The sequence below is a fragment of the Canis lupus genome, chromosome 27 (genome assembly GCF_003254725.2).
Source record: "Canis lupus dingo isolate Sandy chromosome 27, ASM325472v2, whole genome shotgun sequence".
Lineage (NCBI taxonomy): Eukaryota > Metazoa > Chordata > Mammalia > Carnivora > Canidae > Canis > Canis lupus.
In genome coordinates this window covers 22499491-22519928 of record NC_064269.1, presented here as the reverse complement: position 1 = coordinate 22519928, position 20438 = coordinate 22499491, and the positions used below count along the sequence as shown (strand labels likewise).

At 37.6% G+C, this 20438-nt stretch overlaps 1 protein-coding gene and 1 non-coding gene across 2 annotated transcripts in view; one reads left to right on the top strand and one right to left on the bottom strand.

Moving 5' to 3' along the window:
• IRAG2 (inositol 1,4,5-triphosphate receptor associated 2) overlaps positions 1-20438 on the top strand; it is a 122796-nt gene that overhangs the window by 69362 nt on the left and 32996 nt on the right. The window contains 5 exon segments of the mRNA XM_035706789.2: positions 7575-7636; positions 8731-8811; positions 9590-9686; positions 11796-11943; positions 12709-12790. Of these exon segments, the coding sequence (XP_035562682.2) occupies positions 7575-7636; positions 8731-8811; positions 9590-9686; positions 11796-11943; positions 12709-12790 (470 nt within the window).
• On the bottom strand, positions 3964-4070 carry LOC112665685 (U6 spliceosomal RNA). The gene has a single exon (XR_003140519.1). It is a non-coding gene; the product is annotated as a U6 spliceosomal RNA (small nuclear RNA).

Genomic DNA, 20438 nt, shown 5'->3' with positions numbered 1-20438 from the left:
CAAATGAATTATCAGTTTAAACTAAGCTAGAGGTGGAGATTTTCAGACTTGGGCTTGTTTTGGATTTATTATATCCTTTCTCCTGCTAACTGAGAATGCTGTCTAAAAAGGCTTGGCTGATTCTAACGTAACAGTAATTATTCAATATTTTATTATTATTTTGAAACCTTGCAGAACTTGCTAGGTTTCAATAATCCTAAGTATCCGTTGACTCCCTCAAACAGTGTAAAGCTTTAAATTACATAATCTATATGTTATTTTTTGATTGCTCAGTGGGTATTGGGAAAGATTCCCTTGTGATTAGAAGTGTTCCTGTTGAGACACGAATAATAAAGCACTCCAGATTTGGTTTATGGTATGTTTGCTTTAGATACTGTGCTTAGAGGACTAATCTTTTGGTTCAGTTATATTTGTCTTTGATTCAATCAACATTATACCCCATAGTTTTATAAAACTAAGAATTTAGCTCCTTCTGTAGTTCTGTGCGCCCCCCCCCCCATACCTTCTTGGAAGAGTCAACTTTTGTAACTTATCCCCGAATATACTTTTTTCATATGAACTTGCTATTATCTTCCCAGTTCATTGGTCCAAATATATTAAAAACAGAAGGTGAAAGCTTCTTGGGTTGCACGCATGTGTTTCTTTTTCCTATTTATAGAGTAGAATGGATGCCTCCTTTCTGTCTTGAGTTGCTCACAACCTGCCTGCCTTTTTGAACTCTGTTACTTGTTTGTATCTTTTGCTGCCCAGAAGCAGCATGCATATCAAGATTTTGCTCTGAAGCCCATTTGCTTATGAAGATTTCTCTAACAATGCCCTTAAAAATCAACCTTTGCAACAAGAGGGAAATTTAGGTAGCACATATTTTTGAAACGTTCTGTAGAGCAGATTTTCCAGATAGACTGTGAATAAATGTCAGTGAGGTAGGACAGTTATCACATAAACACATCCTGGCACATTCTACCATTACCACTGCCACCACATGCTGTTTGAATTCTGAGTCAGACGTTTGAATTCTGAGTCAGAAAACAAAAATATTCAAATCCATTTAGTTCTTCTGAAACTTTCTGGTTAGCTTAATAAACTATTAAGTGTTTAAGGCAATTGCTTTTTGTTGCATCTGAGAATGGTTCATTAGCAAATTGGGTGGGGATTCTGTTATTTTGTCCAAATGCTCAGGTCAATGACACTGTTCATAAACTGGACCTCAGAAGTTTTTATGACATTTGATTAGAAATCCTGAACTTAATACTGGATAAGTACTATTGTTCAAGTTTTCAGTTGCCACCAGGACTGGACTGATTTATGAGGCTGTCAGTGTACATACTAGCCTCCATGAAATGTCCCATTAGTACTGCTAAATTTCTTGAATGGTTACTTACATATTTCCTTTCTTCTGCTTCTTATCTATGTATGTATCTAAGTATCTTGTTAACAAAGGCAGTATTAGGTGCATAAATGGATATTTGTTTTGGAAAGGAAATAAAAAGGCTTCTTAGGGGCACCTGGGTGGCTCAGTGGTTAAGCATCTACCTTTGTCTCAGGGTCTGATCCCAGGATCCTGCTTCTCCCTCTGCCTCTCTCTCTCTGTGTCTCTCATGAATAAATAAATCTTTAAAAAAAAAAAAGGCTTTAGATCTAGGGCATTCACTCAATATATTAGAGTGAATCTAATGAAACATAGACCACTTGATCTAATACATCACCTCTTTGCTGTTCATCTTCTTATTGCCCCTAACATGAAACCTTCATTGAGTCCCTGATTTAATCAACAATGAGGAAATTTATTACCTTTAGAAACTATGAATATTTCCCTGCAAAAGAGCCTGAAACACTCCTGTATATCGTAATTCCTTAAACATAGTATCTGTATAAATCTTATAGTTTAGAGAAGGGCTTCACCTAGATGATCTCACTGGAGACTGTCTTCTAACTTGCTGTCCTTAGTTAGCACAGAGGGCATGTGGTATGGGACAGATAAGAACCTTATGGCTTTGAGGATGGATGCAAGATGAGAGCCACGTGTCTTGAACAGTCAGTACACAAGAGGGAAATGAGATTAGAAACGGGGGTTCAGGTGATTGAGACCCTTAAAGATAGGTGTTGGGTTGAGGACCAAAAGAAAAACCCAAAATCAGATGGAGCTTTGCTCAACAGCTCTGATGAAATGGGGGCCTAAGTTTTCCCAAATGTAAGATGCAGAAATGGATAAAATAATCCAGAGGCAGTATAGCATAATGATTAAGAGCATGGTGTTTGAAGTTAAACCTACCTTCTGATTCGAGGTCAAAAGCGAAACTGGAAAGAAAAAAAAAAGCGAAACTGGATAAAGTTGGGCAAATCACTTTATCTTTCTGGTCTCAGTATCCCCTTCCAGAAAATGCAGTAGCTAATTTATAAATAACAAATGCAAAGCAATAAGCTAGTGCTTGGTCACACTCGGCAGAGTCTATTCTGCTAGAGCACATTTCTGCCACATGCATTACCTCATTTACCACTAGCCAATGGATAATGACGTGAGTGTAATATGGAAGTTTTATCGTTTCATTCATGATTTTCCTGGGAATAAGATCTGGGACGGTAGGAAGAGAACTGTGACCTTCAGCAGGGAAGGAGAAAGTGTTCAGCTTGGCTGCTGACAGGCAGCAGAAGCCCTTTTAGCTTTCTTTTAAGAAAATTAAAAACAAGTGTCTGCACCTGGGCCATCCCCCCACCCCACCCCACCCCCAAGCGAACTGCCTCCCAGCCTTGCAGAGCTCTGGCTTGTGGCAGACTGTACTCCCTCTTGCGTTCAATTCAGCAGTCCCACTGCCTGACTTCCACCTCCATCTGCATTTTCTTAGCATCCCACCAGCACTGTGCCATTTAAATGTCACCAGCATCTCTACGCTTTTGTTATTGTGCATTTCTATTATTCTGTGAGGCAGCGTTTGGTCTTTTCAAGATGCACATCTCTGTGATCCAAGTTATCTTCCTAGGCACTAATAGTGTAGAAGTGTGTTTGGTAGTACTCTGCTTACAGTGTTGTGTATACATTTTTAATGGTCTCTCCCTAACCGTGTTTATCTCAAACTCTGATATTTTTGGTTCTTATTGTGATTTTTACATTCCTTCTTTTATTGATGCATAATTAACATCACGAAATGTTCAGATCTTAAGTGGATTGTTTCTCCAGTTTGCCAAATGCACACCCAAACACAGAACTTTTTTTTAACACTTTTTTTAGATGAAGACCTTAATGCTCAGAATAAGTAAATAATGAACCAAAAGTCACAGAGTTAGCAAGTTACAGAACTAGAATTCAAACCCAGCCACCGAGACAGCCTATGTTCAACATATTAATGGTATACCTGTGATTACTATCTTTTTTTAAATTTTTTTATTTAAATTTAATTTGTCAGCATATAGTATAACCCCCAGAGCTCATCTCATTCTGTGCCTTCCTTAATGCCTGTCACCCAGTTACCCAATCCTCCCACCCACCTCCCCTTCTGCATCTCAGAGTTAGGAGTCTCTCAGGGTTTGTCATCCTCTCTAATTTTACCCCACTCAGTTTCCCCCTTCCCTTATGGTCCCTTTCACTATTTCTTATATTTCACATATGAGTGAAGCCATATGCCAATTGTCTTTCTCCGATTGACTTATTTCACTCCAGTTCCATCCATGTCAATTTAAATAGTAGGTATTCATCCTTTCTGATGTCTGAGTAATATTCCACCATAGATATATACCACATCCTCTTTTTTTAAGATTTTATTTATTTATTCATGAAAGACACAGACAGAGAGAGAGGCAAAGACACAGGCAGAGGGGGAATCAGGCTCCATGCAGGGAGCCTGACATGGGACGCCAACCCGGGTCTCCAGGATCACGCCCTGGGCCAAAGGCAGGTGCTAAACCGCTGAGCCACCGGGCTGCCCCTACATCCTCCATATCTTTTTATCTGTCAAAGGACATCATGGCAAAAATATGGAATGCTTCAAGAATTTGCATGTCATCCTTGCACAGGGGTCATGCTAATCTTCTCCATATCATTCCAATTTTAGTATATGTGCTGCCGGAGCAAGCATGAAACACTCCTATAACCCCTGAAAGTTCCCTTGTGCTACTTTCCAGTCACTGCCCTTCCCCCACTTTCACCACCATGAGGATCAGCCTCTGATCTGATTTTTATCACTGATGGGTTAGTTTAGTTTCTAGAATTGAGATATAAAATATGTGCTTTTGTATGTGTCTGTCTTCTTTCCCTCAACATAATATTTATCTTAATATGTTGTGTTTATTAGTGGTATGCCTTTTTTCAGGATTGAATCCTATTTCTTTGAATGAAATTTTTCCAAAATTTGGTTATCTTTTCTCTATTATTGGACATCTAAATTGTTTGCAGTTTGGGTTGTTATGGAGCAAACTACTTGAACATCTGTGTATGGGTCTTTGTGTGGACATATGTTTTTTTTTAACCTAGGATAAAGATCTACGAGCAGAGTTGTTAGGTCATAGTGTAGCTGTAACTAAAACTGCCAGTTTTCCATAGGGTCAGTAACATTTTACACTCCCACAAGCAGTGTGTGGGAGTTCCAGGTTTTCTACGGCATCAATGCTTGGGTTGTCAATTTTTTTCATTTTTGCCATTCTTCTGGGTATCTTGCAATTTTCGTGTGTTGTGCTGTTTGGCTATTGTATATCTTCTTTGTGAAATATCTAAGTCATTTGCTCATTTTCAAATTAGACGTTTGTCTTTCTGTTCCTGAGTTGTAGGATTTCTTTACATATTTTGGATACAAGTCCTTTGACAGACATATGTATTTGTTTTGCAAATTATTTTTTTCTGGTCTGTGGTTTTCAATGAAATTGATTTTTTTTAATATACAGTTTTATAGTACCTGAGGTAACATATATATTGTGTTATAAAAGTCCATACTCCATAAGTGTCAGCCATCATTGATAGTTAGCATTATTATATCTCTAATACTATAGTTTTCATTATCAACAGCTAATTAATTGCAGGGCCTTTGCCTGAAAAGCTCATTGTATAGTCATTTGGAAAGTTGTTTTACCTCAGCTTCCTTCAAAGGCAATGTATCCAAGATACTTGGTCTCATTCTATATCACAGATGGCAACAGCAGGGAATACAGTGGCCATTGTTTTATTTGCTTCCATGTGAAATCTAAATGTCCTAGAGACATAGCAGGTCCAACTCCAAACACATAACAAAGAATGCAAAGGTGAATGCAAACTAGGGTCATAAGGCAACAATTGCCTTATGGAACATATGGAAACAGTTGCTACACATTGCACAAAACATCTGTTGAAATAAGGTTTACGATTTAAATGTTTTGAGATGGACTATTCCTAAAATCCAAGATTGCCTGGTGGGAAAGCAGATGGGCAATTTAGACAGTCTTATACTAACTCATTATTTCTTCTGAAACACAAGCTTAATTTGGAAATCCAAAGGCAGTGTTTTGGAGATACACGACCTTCAGAAACATAATATTCGCCACTTCTGAAAAGTTTGGTTACTGTTGCTTAAATGTAGGTCGGGAGAAGGATAATGCCTTATTTAGTAGAATTAACAGAATTTTCTGTTAATAGAATCTTTACTGGAGTTTTAAGTATTAAAAATTAAATAATGGGGATCCCTGGGTGGCGCAGCGGTTTAGCGCCTGCCTTCAGCCCAGGGCGTGATCCTGGAGACCCGGGATCGAATCCCACGTCGGGCTCCCGGTGCATGGAGCCTGCTTCTCCCTCTGCCTGTGTCTCTGCCTCTCTCTCTCTCTCTGACTATCATAAATAAATAAATAAATAAATAAATAAATAAATAAATAAATAAATAAATAAATTTAATAAAAAAATTAAATAATGTAATTACTTAAATATGTTAGAAAAAAATTTTAAAGTATTTTCCCTCCTAGTGGACCTGGTAACACTGTGTCAAGTTTAATTGTGAAATAAGTTATTTTTAGAAAAAAAATTCTTAAAAAATAGAATTTTACAGGGGTAATTTTCAATATAACTGAAAGATTAAATAGAGTGGATATATTCTGTCTTATCTAAAATTCAATATAATAGGGATCCCTGGGTGGCGCAGTGGTTTAGCGCCTGCCTTTGGCCCAGGGCACGATCCTGGAGACCCGGAATCGAATCCCACGTCGGGCTCCCGGTGCATGGAGCCTGCTTCTCCCTCTGCCTATGTCTCTGCCTCCCTCTCTCTCTGTGTGACTATCATAAATAAATAAAAAATAAAAAATAAATAAATAAAATTCAATATAATAGAAAATTAGATTATGTACTTTCACATATATTAGTAGTATTATGGCTCAGAGTTTTTCAGGCTATTGAGATATAAAACTGTTGTACCAGATTCGTATGTGTTTTGGACACCAGAGTATTTGTTATTAATTTTCCTTGCTGTTAGTGATTTAAAAAAAAAAAAGTGGTAGCTATTAATATGTCTCCATCTAGCAGAGCTTCCTACCCTCCTGTAATTTTTGTTTTTAATCGTCTGTGGGCTGAGAAAACAGTCCCAGCTTGTGAGAATTATGTATAAATTCAGAGCTTACTGTATGAGTGGAAATGTGAGGAATTGCCACAGGAATAAAGGGCATGAATATCAACATGTATTTTAGTTCAAAAGACTTGGGCCTATTTTCTGGTCCTTGGCTATATTTCAAAGAGTATGGATTGTTAGGTAAGTAATATGTCAGTGTTGTAACTCAAAGAGTTAAAAAGGTATTTTTCCTTCCTCATTCTGTTACTCCAGAGACGAGAATTTGAAGTTATTGGGAGGCAGATTTCAGTTAAGTAGAAAGACAGACATTTTTAATTTCATGAAAAAGTATACTGAATTGAGCATTCTCCTAAGAGTCTGATTCTAGCTCCACAAAAAACCAGTTATCATTGAAATCCTCTATCCCTGTTAAGACATAGAAATGCTACAGAAGGGACACCTGGGTGGCTCAGTGGTTAAACATCTGCCTTCAGTTCAGTGTGTGATCCCAGGGTCCTGAGATTGAGTCCTGCATCGGGCTCCCATGGGGAGCCTGCTTCTCTCTCTGCCTGTGTCTCTGTCTCTCTCTGTATCTCTCATGAAGAAATAAAATTTTAAAAAGAAAGAAAGAAATCAATCAATCCTCTGGACAATAGTGTTCTCATCATCTGAGACCTACCCATAGGATTCTGGGTTCCACTTCTAAGGCTGCCATCACAACCAGCTCAAGCAGAGGCTTCTTGGAGAGAGGATTTCTGCATTCTAGGCAGTTGTACTGAATGACCTCTAAGGTATATTTCTATGTTAAGGTGAAATAATTCTGTGACTCATGTCTAGTGGACAGTTCACATGCACCTGTCAAGGTTAATTTTAAATGCCCAGAGGTGGTCGTGGTTTGGCTGCTCTAGCCTTTTCTGCTCTTCCATTTCTGCAAGATGTGAGTTGAGAACGCCATTCTCAGAAGACATTACCTTCTCTTTTTCTCAGACCCCAAATTTAAAACTGTTAAAAGTTTATGAAAGGAATGAAGGGAAAGGGGGTTACAAATTGTCATATTAAGCTGATTATGAATTCTCTTTATAGCAACAACTGAATCACTGAGAAAGAAATTAATTAAAGGACGCCTCCATGGCTTGCTGTTTCAGGTAAAAAAAAAAAAAAAAAACCCTGTGATGTGTGTTTACTGTGGGGAAGAGGTCCAATTTGTATAAGGATTGGAAGCTAATTTATAATAGACAATGATTTTGACCATAAAATTAAATAACCAATTTAGAAGAAAATGCTCTGGTGGACTTTGTCTCTTTTGCGCTGAAAGCATTTAGCAAAATAAGCGGGGAGAACTCATATTTAGTCAGTGGCTCCTAATAACATCTTTCAGGGAAGAAGCATTTTAGAATTTACTGCATCTATTAGCAAAGGGCCAATGTTTTAGTCTTCGGCACCTCCTTTCTGCACTGTTAGATGGGCTGGGGTGGTTACTGTCTCTTTTACCTCCTATTTGAATTAAACTTTCAGCTTCTTTCTGTTTATCTCAATATATCCATGGTAGAGTTCAGTGTATTTCTTTCCCTTATGATGCTTGCCAAATTTCTCTTTTTTTGTTCATAAATGAGGAACATAAGGAACAGTAAGGTTGGCACTGGGGGAAGGGACCGGGGAAGGGAAGATAGAAGGGTGATGTCTGTATCTATCTGTTTCCAGGGCATAATGCAGCACATCTGTTTAAGTAGAAAAAAAATTATTCATGTGGGAGATTAAGCTAGGCAGAGTGCCTAAAAAGCCCCCTACAATAAATTGAAGTGGGAAAACCTCCACATCTAAATATGCTTTAATCCTATTAGCAACACCAATACAATTTTATATTACAATATAACTATGATAGGTGTGTTTCTGCCTCCTGGATTAAGGTCACAATTCAATTGCTGTGAAGTTTTCACAAGCACCATCTTCACTACATGACATGTCTCCAACAAGCTTCCTTGGCCTCTGCCTAAAGATTTCAATGACAAAACCATTGCATTTCCTGTCCCTGATCTTTAAATTTCATTCCTAGAAGAAGCAAGGAGGGAAATGCAATAAAACTTTACAGTCATAAACCTTCCCTTAAAGTTGAATACTTGACCAAACTGGCCAATACGACCCTCCTCAGGTAGTATCATGTCTTCTCATAAGTGTAATGTGATTTGTATCTTTGTCATCATTCTGCCTTTGAATATGCTCCACCATTTTCTCATGACAGAGCTGTTTAGATGAGAAATCTCCTCACTCTGATCCCTTGTCCTGCACAGATGGAATTCAACAACCATTTCAAGAACAACTGGTAAGTTTTAAGCTTTTTGAAATGATTTGAGTGTCAGTTGTGAATCACTACTATGTCAAAAGAGAAAGTTATGTCCAGTGTGCGTTAGTAGTCTTAGAACTCTAAGCCAGATCATTTTTGAGAGATTATTAGATGAAGCAATGGATACGTACTTTTTTCTTTTTTTACCTTTTTTCTTTTCTAGAGAGAGAGCGTACAAATGGGGAAGGGTGGACAGAGGGAGAGAAAGAGAGAGATAATCCTAAGGAGACTTCATGCCCAATAGAGCCCAACACAGGGCTCGATTTCAAGACTGAGATCATGACCTGAGTCAAAATCAAGAGTTATATGCTTAACTGACTTGAGCTACCTAGGAGCCCCTATTTTTTCTTAGTCACACACATGCATACGATTCTGGCAGACCCTACAATATGGTAATATGTTAAATTACTTAATTGTGGTATCATGAAGAAATATTGTATAACTAACTAAGCTTCCCTCTCATATATACCTTTCTCCTCAAGGCTTTTGTTTATATGAGAATGTTGACTATTGGTAATTGATAAAATACTGTTAAATTATTGAACTGTGATTTTTATTGAGAATTATACTTTATAGGGTATAGCTTTTGACCAAAATGTTGAAAGCTTTATTACTTGGAATCGTTTATTTTCTTTTGACCTCTCTCACAGGGTTGAGACCAGTGATATTCTTTATACCTTTGGAGATGAGAATAGATAATGAAATATGTTATGTTACACCCCTTTAGATATCTGATACTATTTAATTTTCTGTTCAGAAGCAGTGTAGCCATAAACAATATAGTGGTCAAGAGGCACGAATACATCAGACACTCCTGACCTTCAAACATACATGCTGGTACACGCCTCTGTTAGGTAAGCATGGCTTACATCCCCTTACATCCATCCTATTGTGCATGGCTGGGGAGTAGGGTTCTTTTCGAAAGGGAAAATAATTAATAATTATTATAATAATTATAATAATTATTATATATTATATAATATATTATATATGTGATAATTATTATTATCACAATAATTATAATTGTGATAATTAATCACAATTATATTTGTACAGGAAAGTTGTTAAATATTTGGATGTTTATCCCTGAATGCAATCAATCAACTTACGTTTGAGCACCTACTGTGTGCAAGGCACCATATTATGTATAACAGAGAATAAATCCTAAAATAGCTCACAGTTTATCAGGGAGATTAGAATGAACTCAGAGAAGGCTCCACAGAAGAAATGAGAGTTGAACCAGACCTTGAAAGACGGGTTGTATTTGGAAAAACAAAGAGCACGGAAAACGTATTCTTATTGGGGAAGACAAAAATAAAACAGAAAAATGCAAAAATCTCAAGTGTTTGAAGAAGGATCAAAGTCAGACAAGTCATTTTGGAAGCAAGAGGAGTTTGGTTGTGATACAGTAGAATATGTTTGGAACAGGTTGTCGGTCAAATTATGGGCTATAACTCAGTGCCAGGCTAAGGGGAATGAGCTTTGTCTTAGGAAATGCTCAGGGTTGTGACATCTTTCATCACAACCTAGATGTGGTTGAAAGCAAAAGTGAATGGCTGGTTCTGAAACAACAAAAGAAATGGAATGATTATCAAAATAAAGTTAAGGGGCAGCCCAGGTGGCTCAGCGGTTTAGGTTTAGGTTCAGGGTGTGATCCTGGACACCCGGGATCGAGTCCCATGTCGGGCTCCCTGCATGGGGCCTGCTTCTCCCTCTGCCTGTGTCTCTGCCTCTTTCTCTCTCTCTGTTTCTCATGAATAAATAAAATCTTTTTAAAAAAGGTATCCTTATAAAATAAATATATAAGTTAAGAAGAAATAAATAACAAGTATACTGATCTATGGATCATTTCAACTGGAGAAGGGCAAACTATTACCACGACTAATGGAATGGCCATTTTGTATCAAGCAATAGTTGGGTGCTTTATAGCAATGATTTTACTCACACCACACTAGTGATAACACAACCACAACGCTGACAGTGTCTGTGGGTGCCTGCTATATGCCAGGCAGAGTTCTCTGCTCTTAACATCACTATTACCTCATTTAATCCTCACTACATCCCTGCCAGGTAGGTGCTAATGTAATCTCCATTTTAAAACAACAAAACAGAGGAACACTGAGTAATTTGCCTAATGTCCTGTGTCACCTCAAATGTAAGTGAGCTGAGGCTCTGAGTGGTTTACTTATTTGTTATCCAAAATTACACAACTAGTATGTGGCAGAACCAGGATTTGAACTAGAAATTTCTGATTGATGCCAAAGCCTGTTTTTTCTATTAAGCTCTGCTGCTTCCTAGACTCAAGATGGTTTCCTCCAAAAAACATTGTCTGTTACCCTATTTCCCTTGTCTTTTCTCAGGTCCCCATCACAATGTCTAACCATTTTCTCTTCAGGAGTTGGAAAAGCTGTTTCTGGCAAGTGCCAGGCAGTGAATACTTCAAGCGCTGTAGAGTCTATGGTTTCTGCAGCAACTACTCAGTTTTGCTGTTGTATCACACAAACAGCCATGGGCAGTATTGAATGAAGGGGTGTGTCTGTGTTACAGTAAAACCTTATTGACAAAAACAGGCAGCTGGCTGAATTTTACCCTCTGACTGCAGATTGTTGACCCTTCTAGTTGCTTAGTGGGCAAAGATTTTCTGACCCCTTTCCACTGTGCTTAAAAAAAAAAAAAAAAGCATTTTCACTTCATATAACTAGGCATCAAGGAGGGGAAGGGTTAATAGAATTGAACTGACCTCTGCTTTTTCAGCAGTGATCCAATCTCTGAAGAGGAAAAGAATTTATATATTATAAATTATATATATATATATAATTTATAAGTTTATAAATATATGTTTATAAATATATATATTTGTAAATATAAATAATATTTATATATCTATAGTATTTATGTAAATGTATCTATAAATATAGTTTAAACCAGAAATAAATTTGGTTTTATTCTCTTCTGTTCTGCAGATGCCTTGCATCTAGAGAGTCTCACAGCAATTCCACGGCTGGAATTGACACTTTTCTCAGGTGTAGCCAAACAAATCCAGGTTTCATGTGAAAGCCCCAACTATGGAGAAATAGAGGATGGTGCTTTGGATGTGACTAGAAGACACAAGTAAGTTAAAAGAGCAAAATATATTTATCCTATTCTTCATGGGTGGCCTATTCCTATTGCCTGAACTTTTAATCACTTAGACTTTAGTATCCTGAGGCCGTAACATGTTTATTAACGGAATTTTTGTGATAGAACTCCTCTGACTTTCTGAAAATTGAAAATTTTAAAAAAGGGTACCTCTATAGTTTTTTGAAGTGACTTTTCTTGTTCTCTGAATTCCCTAATGTCCATTCTAAGACGTAAAAGACAGATTAGGCTGCCTGAAATGTTTCCCAGGTTTTAGGAATATACTCTGTATATGCTAAGTTAACTCATTCAGAGAGGCTTTGATCATATTCTATTCCTTCTTCCTCAAGGTTAATGAGCCTCTGCAAATCCATGTCCCCACACCTACCCTCTCCCGAAGCTCAAAGCTTGTCCATACTCACCTTTCTGAGTCCACAGACTGACCTTCCTTAGGAAAAGTTTCAAAGTGTCAGTGGAGTTCATGAACCCTATCCACCTCGGTGAAATTTCCTTCCTGTATCTAGGGTGAGGAAGCAAGGCTTTGAATTGCAAATTCTTTATTTTCATTTTTGGCTAGATTCTCTCTGGTTTCTGTCCGGTCTCTGCTGAAGGTTGGAGCTCTCTTTCCTTATGCCTTACTAAAACCATGAACTTAATTAGAAATTTGGTTAAGCTGAGGCAGGGAAGGGAAATATTTGGTATCTGCTGGAATTCTCAGTCTTTCCACCTGTAGTAAGGAACTTTGTTTTCTATTGCCAGGTGCCCAGGCCCTAAAGTTGGCCCCCAACCAGGAACGGATCCTTTAGGTTGCATCAGGATGAATGATGACCTAAGGATGGAAGTGAGCATTTGACTATATTTTAACTTTATTTTTAGCACTGCTTTAACTATGTCTTCTTCTATGGGTATATATATTTTTAGAAGTATTATGGGCACTCTTATAGAAAGTAATGAATCTTATACCATAAGACATACATAAATGCATGAAAATGTTAACCATTGATGGCATGAAATTAAAATTCAGTCACTTGGGGGCTTTCAACCCCTTCTGTAGTGTAAGCCCAAGGATATAATGCCGAAGGAGACTTCGGTGAAGTACACTGAACATTTTGCTTAAGAGGCAGGCTGACTTGGGACTTAAAATTCACTAATGACCCCAAGAAGTCTCAGGTATCATTGTCTGTCTAAGAATTGAAATCAAGCCTAGATATCCTTTGATGTGCTGGTACTTTGTAAAAACGCACAAAGTAGAACAATGCCCAGAGAATATTCATTGCTGCAGTTGCGTGCTAGTGGTACTTCTCTCCCCAAAAAACCAAAGCAAAACAACTAAATAACATATCATGTAGGCAAATTCTCCAGGTTCTGGAGGTGTGTATGGAGTGCCTCCCTCAGTCTACAGCTTGAGCTCCATAATTTTCTCAAATGGTACAGACAGTTCTGTTTCAGGATATAACAATCCATCATTCTTCCTTTTTCTTTTAGTGCTTAATTGATATGTAACTTACATATTGAACAGTTTATTCAGTTGTATGATTTTAAATAAATTCACAAAATTTCACAACCATCACCAAAATCAATTTTAGAATATTTCGACAATCCTAAAAAGAAACCTCATGCCCATTGACAGTCTATCCCTATTCTCCCTACCCCCAAACCCTCCCCGAGGTAATCACTAATCCACTTCCTGTCTCTATACATTTGCCTCACCTGGATATCTCATATAAATGGAATAACAATATGTAACCTCTTGTGACTGGCTTCTTTCACTTAGTGCAATGTCCTCAAGGTTCACCCAAGTTGTAGCATGTTATCAGTATTTCATTCCTTTTTATGACTGAATAATATTCCAGTGTATGGATATATCACATTTTGTGTATCCACTCATCGGCTGATGCACTTGGGTTATTTCCATATTTTGGCTTTGTAAATAATGCTACTATGAATGTTAGTGTATAAGTTTTTGTGTACACATATGGGTATTCTTTTGGATACATACCTAGGAGTGAATTGCTACATCATATGGTAATTCTAACATTTTGAAGACCTGCAAAACAAGTTTCCAAAGCGGCTATCCCATTTTCCATTCCCATGAGTATCGTATGAGGCTTCCAATTTCTCTACATCCTTGTTAACATTTGTCTGGTTTTTTTTTTTTTTTTTTTTTGTATTATAGCCATCTTAGCAGGTATGAAGTAGTTTTGATGGTTTGGGTTTGTATTTCCCTAATGACAAATGATGTTGAACATCTTTTTGTGTACTTCTTGGCCATTTATACATCTTTTTTGGAGCTATATCTACCCAGATCTTTAATCATTTTAAAATGGGGTTCTTTTTACTACTGAGCTATATGAATTACTCTCATTATTCCTTTAAAGTGTATCTGACATTTTTCTGTTCCTTAATACCCATCCTATTGAGTAGCTAAGAAAAGGAAAGAAAAAGGAAATGAATCTATTTTGCTATTACTTAGCAGTTCTTGTAAAGTTTAATAAAGGAAGTTGGACTTGGAAGCTTACAGGATGTTTGGTTACTAGTAATTTCCCTTTTATCTGACACTGATTTCACCAACAAGGGGGAAGATACACATATCAGTTGTGTACCAGGTACTTTGTGGGAAAGCACTTCCATATGCCATGTTATTAATTTTCTCCACAACTTTGAGTAGTAGGTATTCTCTGCTTTTACAGATGAGACAACTGAAGTTCAAAGAGGTTGAATAACTTGTCTAAAATCACTCAGTTGGTAATTAGTAAACCTGGGATTCAAATTCAGATTTGTCTAATTTCAAAGGATAAGCCTTTCTCACAGCCCCTCATAGAACACTGAATTTAGACCTTTCGATCATAATTACTCATAATTACCTTGAAGGTAGTTTTTTGGCTAAGAAATGTGCCATCTAAAAGGATCTCCTAATCCACCATCATTAGGATATGTGACAGTTTTTTGTCTATTGTCTTGACACCATTAAGAAACAGGAGCTAATAGATCATAATAGAAACTCCTATCAAATGTCCCTGGGCAAATGTACACACACGTTCCCTGAAGGTTTTCATACTGTCTTCTGTGCCATTTCTTCTAGAGTCCCCAGAAACTAGTCTGTCAGCTGCACTTGGTAGCTGTTATCACCACTTCTCACCATTCTCTTTTCAGATTTCTGTTCCACTGAAGAATCTCTGCAGCCTGTTCACTTCATGATTCACTCTCTCATGCCTGTTTCTTGAATAGACCTTCACTTCCTACCTCTCAAACTCCCCAAACTCATATCTTAAACAAATAGAAAATTCTCCTTAGAAAACAATTATCTAAGCATTCTCATTAATAAGTGCAGGGAATTGGAATGAAATATGAGATAAAAATTATAAAAAACATAATCTGTGTTTACCCCAGTGACCCATAAATTATGGTGTTTTCTTAAGTCTTTGGATTCAACTTTAGGATTTTTGTCACCCTAGAGAGCCTTCATGACGAGCAACTTGATTTAGTTTTCAAGTCCTTTTGTAATCTGGTCACAACCTACCTTTCTATCCTTCCCTCTTGCCTATGTTTATCCCTGCATGTCAGTGAAATCAAGTAATATTTATTGTTGGGATATATCACAAAAACCTGCCGGTACACTTCTCTCTGCCCAGAACACATGCACTTCTCCATTTCTCAAATTCTATTTGACTATTGAGGTCTATTTGAAAACCAGCTCTTCCATAAAACCTTTCTTTTGGTAGCAAGAAGTGTTTACAGTCAAGTATCTCCAGTTGTTCTAGACTGGAGGTGGAAATCAGGATAATTAGAAGTTGAGAAATCAGATTGTTCCCTGTTTCTCTCTCTGTCTAAGTTTGGAAAAGTCATGTCTTTCAGCCCTATTTCCTCATTTCTCAACTATCCCACTCAGGAAAAAATGAGTTTGCTCCCTTCTTTTGGACCCCAGAAACTCTAGTCCTCCTTGTTGTCACCTGTACTTTGGCTGCATTATAATTCTTTGTTTTCTTCTATTTATTTCTGTAGTAGATCAGAAACTTGGTGGAGAGTACCTTTGGCTGGCTCTTAACTGATGTGCATCTAGCACCCTGCATAAATTTGGTATATGGTTGCTGCCTATTAATACCTGTTGAATGCCTATTTGTTTATTCTTATAGTCCCTAAAGGGCCTATTTAAAACATCGAGGCAAAAAAATAATAAATAAAATTAAATAAAATAAAATAAAATAAAACATCGAGGCTGAGGACTCAATGAAATCGTTGAGTTGACAACCTTGCCCCCATTATTTTCTGCCTCCTTCTTTGGATTGGTATTCCTGAGAACTTGGGATTTGTTTTTTATTCATCGCCCATATTCACAGAAGCAAATGCATTCTGGTATCCTTGTCAGAAAGTACAATGGGAGGTAAAAGTGAACATCTGTATTCTTAAAAGGATCTTATCTTTGAGTGAGCAAAGGACTCTAATAAGATTATCGTCTCAAAAAGAATATCTCATAATAAAATAATTTGGGATCCAGTTTTGGACATTCTTGGGGAAAGCAGAATTCCTTTATTGACCCAGAAAATTCATTTTTTCCAGAAAATTCATTTGTTTGGAATATCGTAGTGTAGAGAGAAAAGAAGAAGATGAATTATTTTCAGTCCTTGTCTTTAAAGATTCAGACTGAAATGTTTATGGAAGAAATGTTTATGATATCAGGGAATTGCAGCAAAATAATGCAGGCATGGTTTTAGTGGGTGAGAGAATAGATTGACCACAGGTTGGTAATAGCTAATAGCTGCAGAATGGGTACACAAAGGTGACTTATTCTATTCTGTTACTTTTGTATTTAAAAATTCTTCCAGTAACGACTTTGAATTTTTAGCTACATAGCATTGGCTCTGGAATGAGGCAGGCCTGGATTTAAGACTGGCTCTGTTACTCATTAGCCTTGTGAACTGGGACAAGCCTAACCTCTCTGAATTTGCCTGTGACCCCCCCATGAAACAGAGATACTACTTTTCAGGGTTCTTTTGAGGTTTCAAATACATACATACGTATGTTACATGTATGCATACACATATCTGCAATGGCTGGGTTCTAGCCTAACCAGTCCATGAAAAACCAAGTCGGTTGTATTTAGAGAAAAGACAAGTCTTAATTCTGTTTGTCCACTTGCTGCTTAATAGTAAGGCCTTTCTCCTCCATGCGGTCCCTTCTCAACATGTTCAAGAATCTCTAGGGGCATATACCAATATCTCCTAATGTCCTTCAGGTTCCCACCAACTAGGGGGTCCAGGGAAGGTCATGTGACCTCTTGAGAGATTGTGGGGAAAGGAAGCTAGTTTCACCACTCAAATCTCTGCAGTCCTCTTTGTTTGTTATCCCTACCATCCACAGGCCCTCCATGCTGACCTCCTTGAAGCTCTGTGTCTGATGACTCAGTGATGTCTCCCTGGCTGGTGGAGAGATGACTCTCCCTTTTTGTCTCAATACTTCAGAGTGAGGTCCTACTGCGGTGTTAGGTGGACTGCTTGTGATGGGATTGTAAAATTACCCTCTCAGCTTCAAGGCACATAGACAATCCAGTGGGCTGGGAGGAATAATGGTCAGTAGTTGCCTCCCACTACCTCAAGTACTGCGGCTTCCTTCAGTAGCTAGGCCTAGCAGTCCATTTAGCCCGACTTCCTCACCTCTTCTGCACTCTTGGCAGTTTCTCTCCAGGACCAAACTGTCTCTCCTTATAGTCTGTCTTCTTTTCCTTAGGCACCGCTCCAAACACGGAGTCTGAACAGCAGCCCAAATGCCAAACTGGACATGTGCTTAGATAGCTGGGCATGTCCCCAGTTACTCCAAGAATTAAGGAGCTTCATGAAAATTCTGACTATGAAAATGATTATTCTAACTACTTCAGTCTCAGATCTGACCCCACCAAGACACTTTAGAATGCATGCAAAGTACCTGGTTCCTAGTAAACTCAGAAAATAGCAACTGTAACTATTACCCAGAATCAGAATGATCAGCAGTATAAAGCTCAGAATATACCTTGTCATGAGCATTATGTAGTGTGTAGACTTGTCAAATCACTATCTTGTACACCTGAAACTAATGTAACATTGTGTGTCAACTACACATCAATTAAAAAAAAAAAAAAAGGCACCTGGGTAGTTCAGTCAGTTGGGCATCTGACTCTTGATCTCAGCTCAGGTCTTGGTCTCAGGATGGTGAGTGAGTTCAAGCCCCTTGTTGGGCTCCACACTGAGCATGGTGCCTACTTAAAAAGAAAAAAAGCAGCAGCAGAAGATACCTTGGTACAGTCGGGATATGGGGATGAATTTCTCTGTTTTACTTGGGCTGTTCAAAAAAAAATGTCTTTCCATCCCTTTGAGGTGTTCTTCATGTTATTACATGTTTTTGTCTGAGAAGTGCTATCACTAGGAGGAGGTGAATTATGAGACAAAGGACAGAATCAGTTTTGAAATATCTCAGAAGATTTTCTGGCCATTGTCTGTTCTGTTCTCTCGGGCTGTGTGTGCTGCGGCATTAATAACCTTGGAGAATAAATAACATTGCCAGTTGCAAAATTGGGACATGTAGAAGTTGACTGATAACTGTACTATAAATGAACCTCAGAGTGGTGGGTGTGTCCTGTAGATCTGAGGGTGTGGTGTCTTTTTAGTTACAAACTTATGAAGAAATTCAGTTTTGTTTAGGTTACAGTAAGCTGTGAGTTTTTGGCATTCAATTTTATATTCCTTCTCTTTTTAGAACATTGAAACTGACGTTGAGTCAAGGGCATTATTTTTAAGTTAGAATGAAATTGGTCTCTATAGACTTTTCTGCAGTTTTTTTCTCAGAAAATCCTTGCTTGAGTCACACCAATCCTCTAAAATAGATCTAATAGCAAAAATTACATTGGTAACGTGAATGTAGCTTACTGGAAGGGTTTCTGATCATAAAATGTATAGATAAACATTTCTTAAAGCACATTCTTTTTTTTTTTTTAAGTTTTATTTATTTATGATAGTCACAGAGAGAGAAAGAGAGGCAGAGACATAGGCAGAGGGAGAAGCAGGCTCCATGCACCGGGAGCCCGACGTGGGATTCGATCCCGGGTCTCCAGGATCACGCCCTGGGCCAAAGGCAGGCGCCAAACCGCTGCGCCACCCAGGGATCCCTAGATAAACATTTCATCTAAAAAAGAAAAAGATAAAGTAACCCTGGAAAATTATCTATGCCTATTAATTATCCCCATTAATATCTTAAAAGCTATTTCTTATTATTCTTCATATTTTTCTACTTAAATATTGAAAAATACTGGTGTGTTTGTGTGTGTGTGTGTGTGTGTGTGTGTGGTGTGTGCGCGTGTGTGCATGTGTGGCCTGTGTTTGCTGACCCAGCCCATGGGAGAATATGTCTCACTTTTTTCCATGAGTACCTTGCCTACCCCACCCTACAGTAGATGCTTATTGTCAAAAGCAAATGGGCTGGACCACGGATTTTCATGTAAATGTTATTCAGGTTGATATTTGAATGGCTCAGACAGGAAGAACCCTTTTCCTGCCCTGTGCTATCGACATGTTTAGTCTCATTGACTTGAACCAATCTTCTTCATGTAAGTAGGTCTGTCATCTGAACTCTCTTTTTCTTGCTTTTAGTCAATTTCTTAACTTTCCTTGGTTTTTAAAATCTATCCAGCAGGTTATCTTTTTCATGACCTGCCCAGGTCTTAATGGTTGTTATGTGGGTGTTAGGCTTTCCTATGGGTCTGGGATACTGGTTTGAATAGTGGTGACTTTTGATGCTGGAAAAAAAAGAGCGCATTTGTGGAAAATTTTTGATGAGTTATCTCCCACCCCCACGCCATATGCACGGACACCCTGAAGAGTTATATTTCCAATTTCATTAATTACAGTTCTAAATTTGTTTTTTTTCTAAATTTGAAAAAAGAAAACTTCTTTTGTCTAGTTATATTTGTAAGAAGGGGGAAAATGCTGTTAGATCAAATGTGAAAACCTAGGATTGACATATGTTGTATATTGGGGTGTCTTCTGATAGTGAGATTTATAAAGACTAATGAATTGGAATATCCAATTGCTTACCTTGCAACTGTTCCAGAACAATATAGTAATGTGTGACTAGTAAATATATGACATTTCTCCAAAATTACAGAATTATTACTTAATCCATAAATATTTTATATTTATCAAAAAGCTTCTCATTAAAATATTTCACATATAAAGTACTAAATAGAAGGGCTTACACAGAGCATTATAGTAAATGAGACTTCATTTTTAATATAATGGAGGTAAACTGTATTTCTGATGTATTTATTATTTTTACTTTGTTTTTTTTTTAAGTTTGTAGAAATATGTGTTTCCTTTCCCCCCATATTAGAAGCCAGTTTAATTAAACAGAAAATGACTGCATTCTCTTTTATACATCTTAAGTTCAGATATGGATATCTGTAACCCTCATAGGTGAAAGAAGTATTTTTCTGACGAAATTAGCTTTTTAGTGCAATATAATTA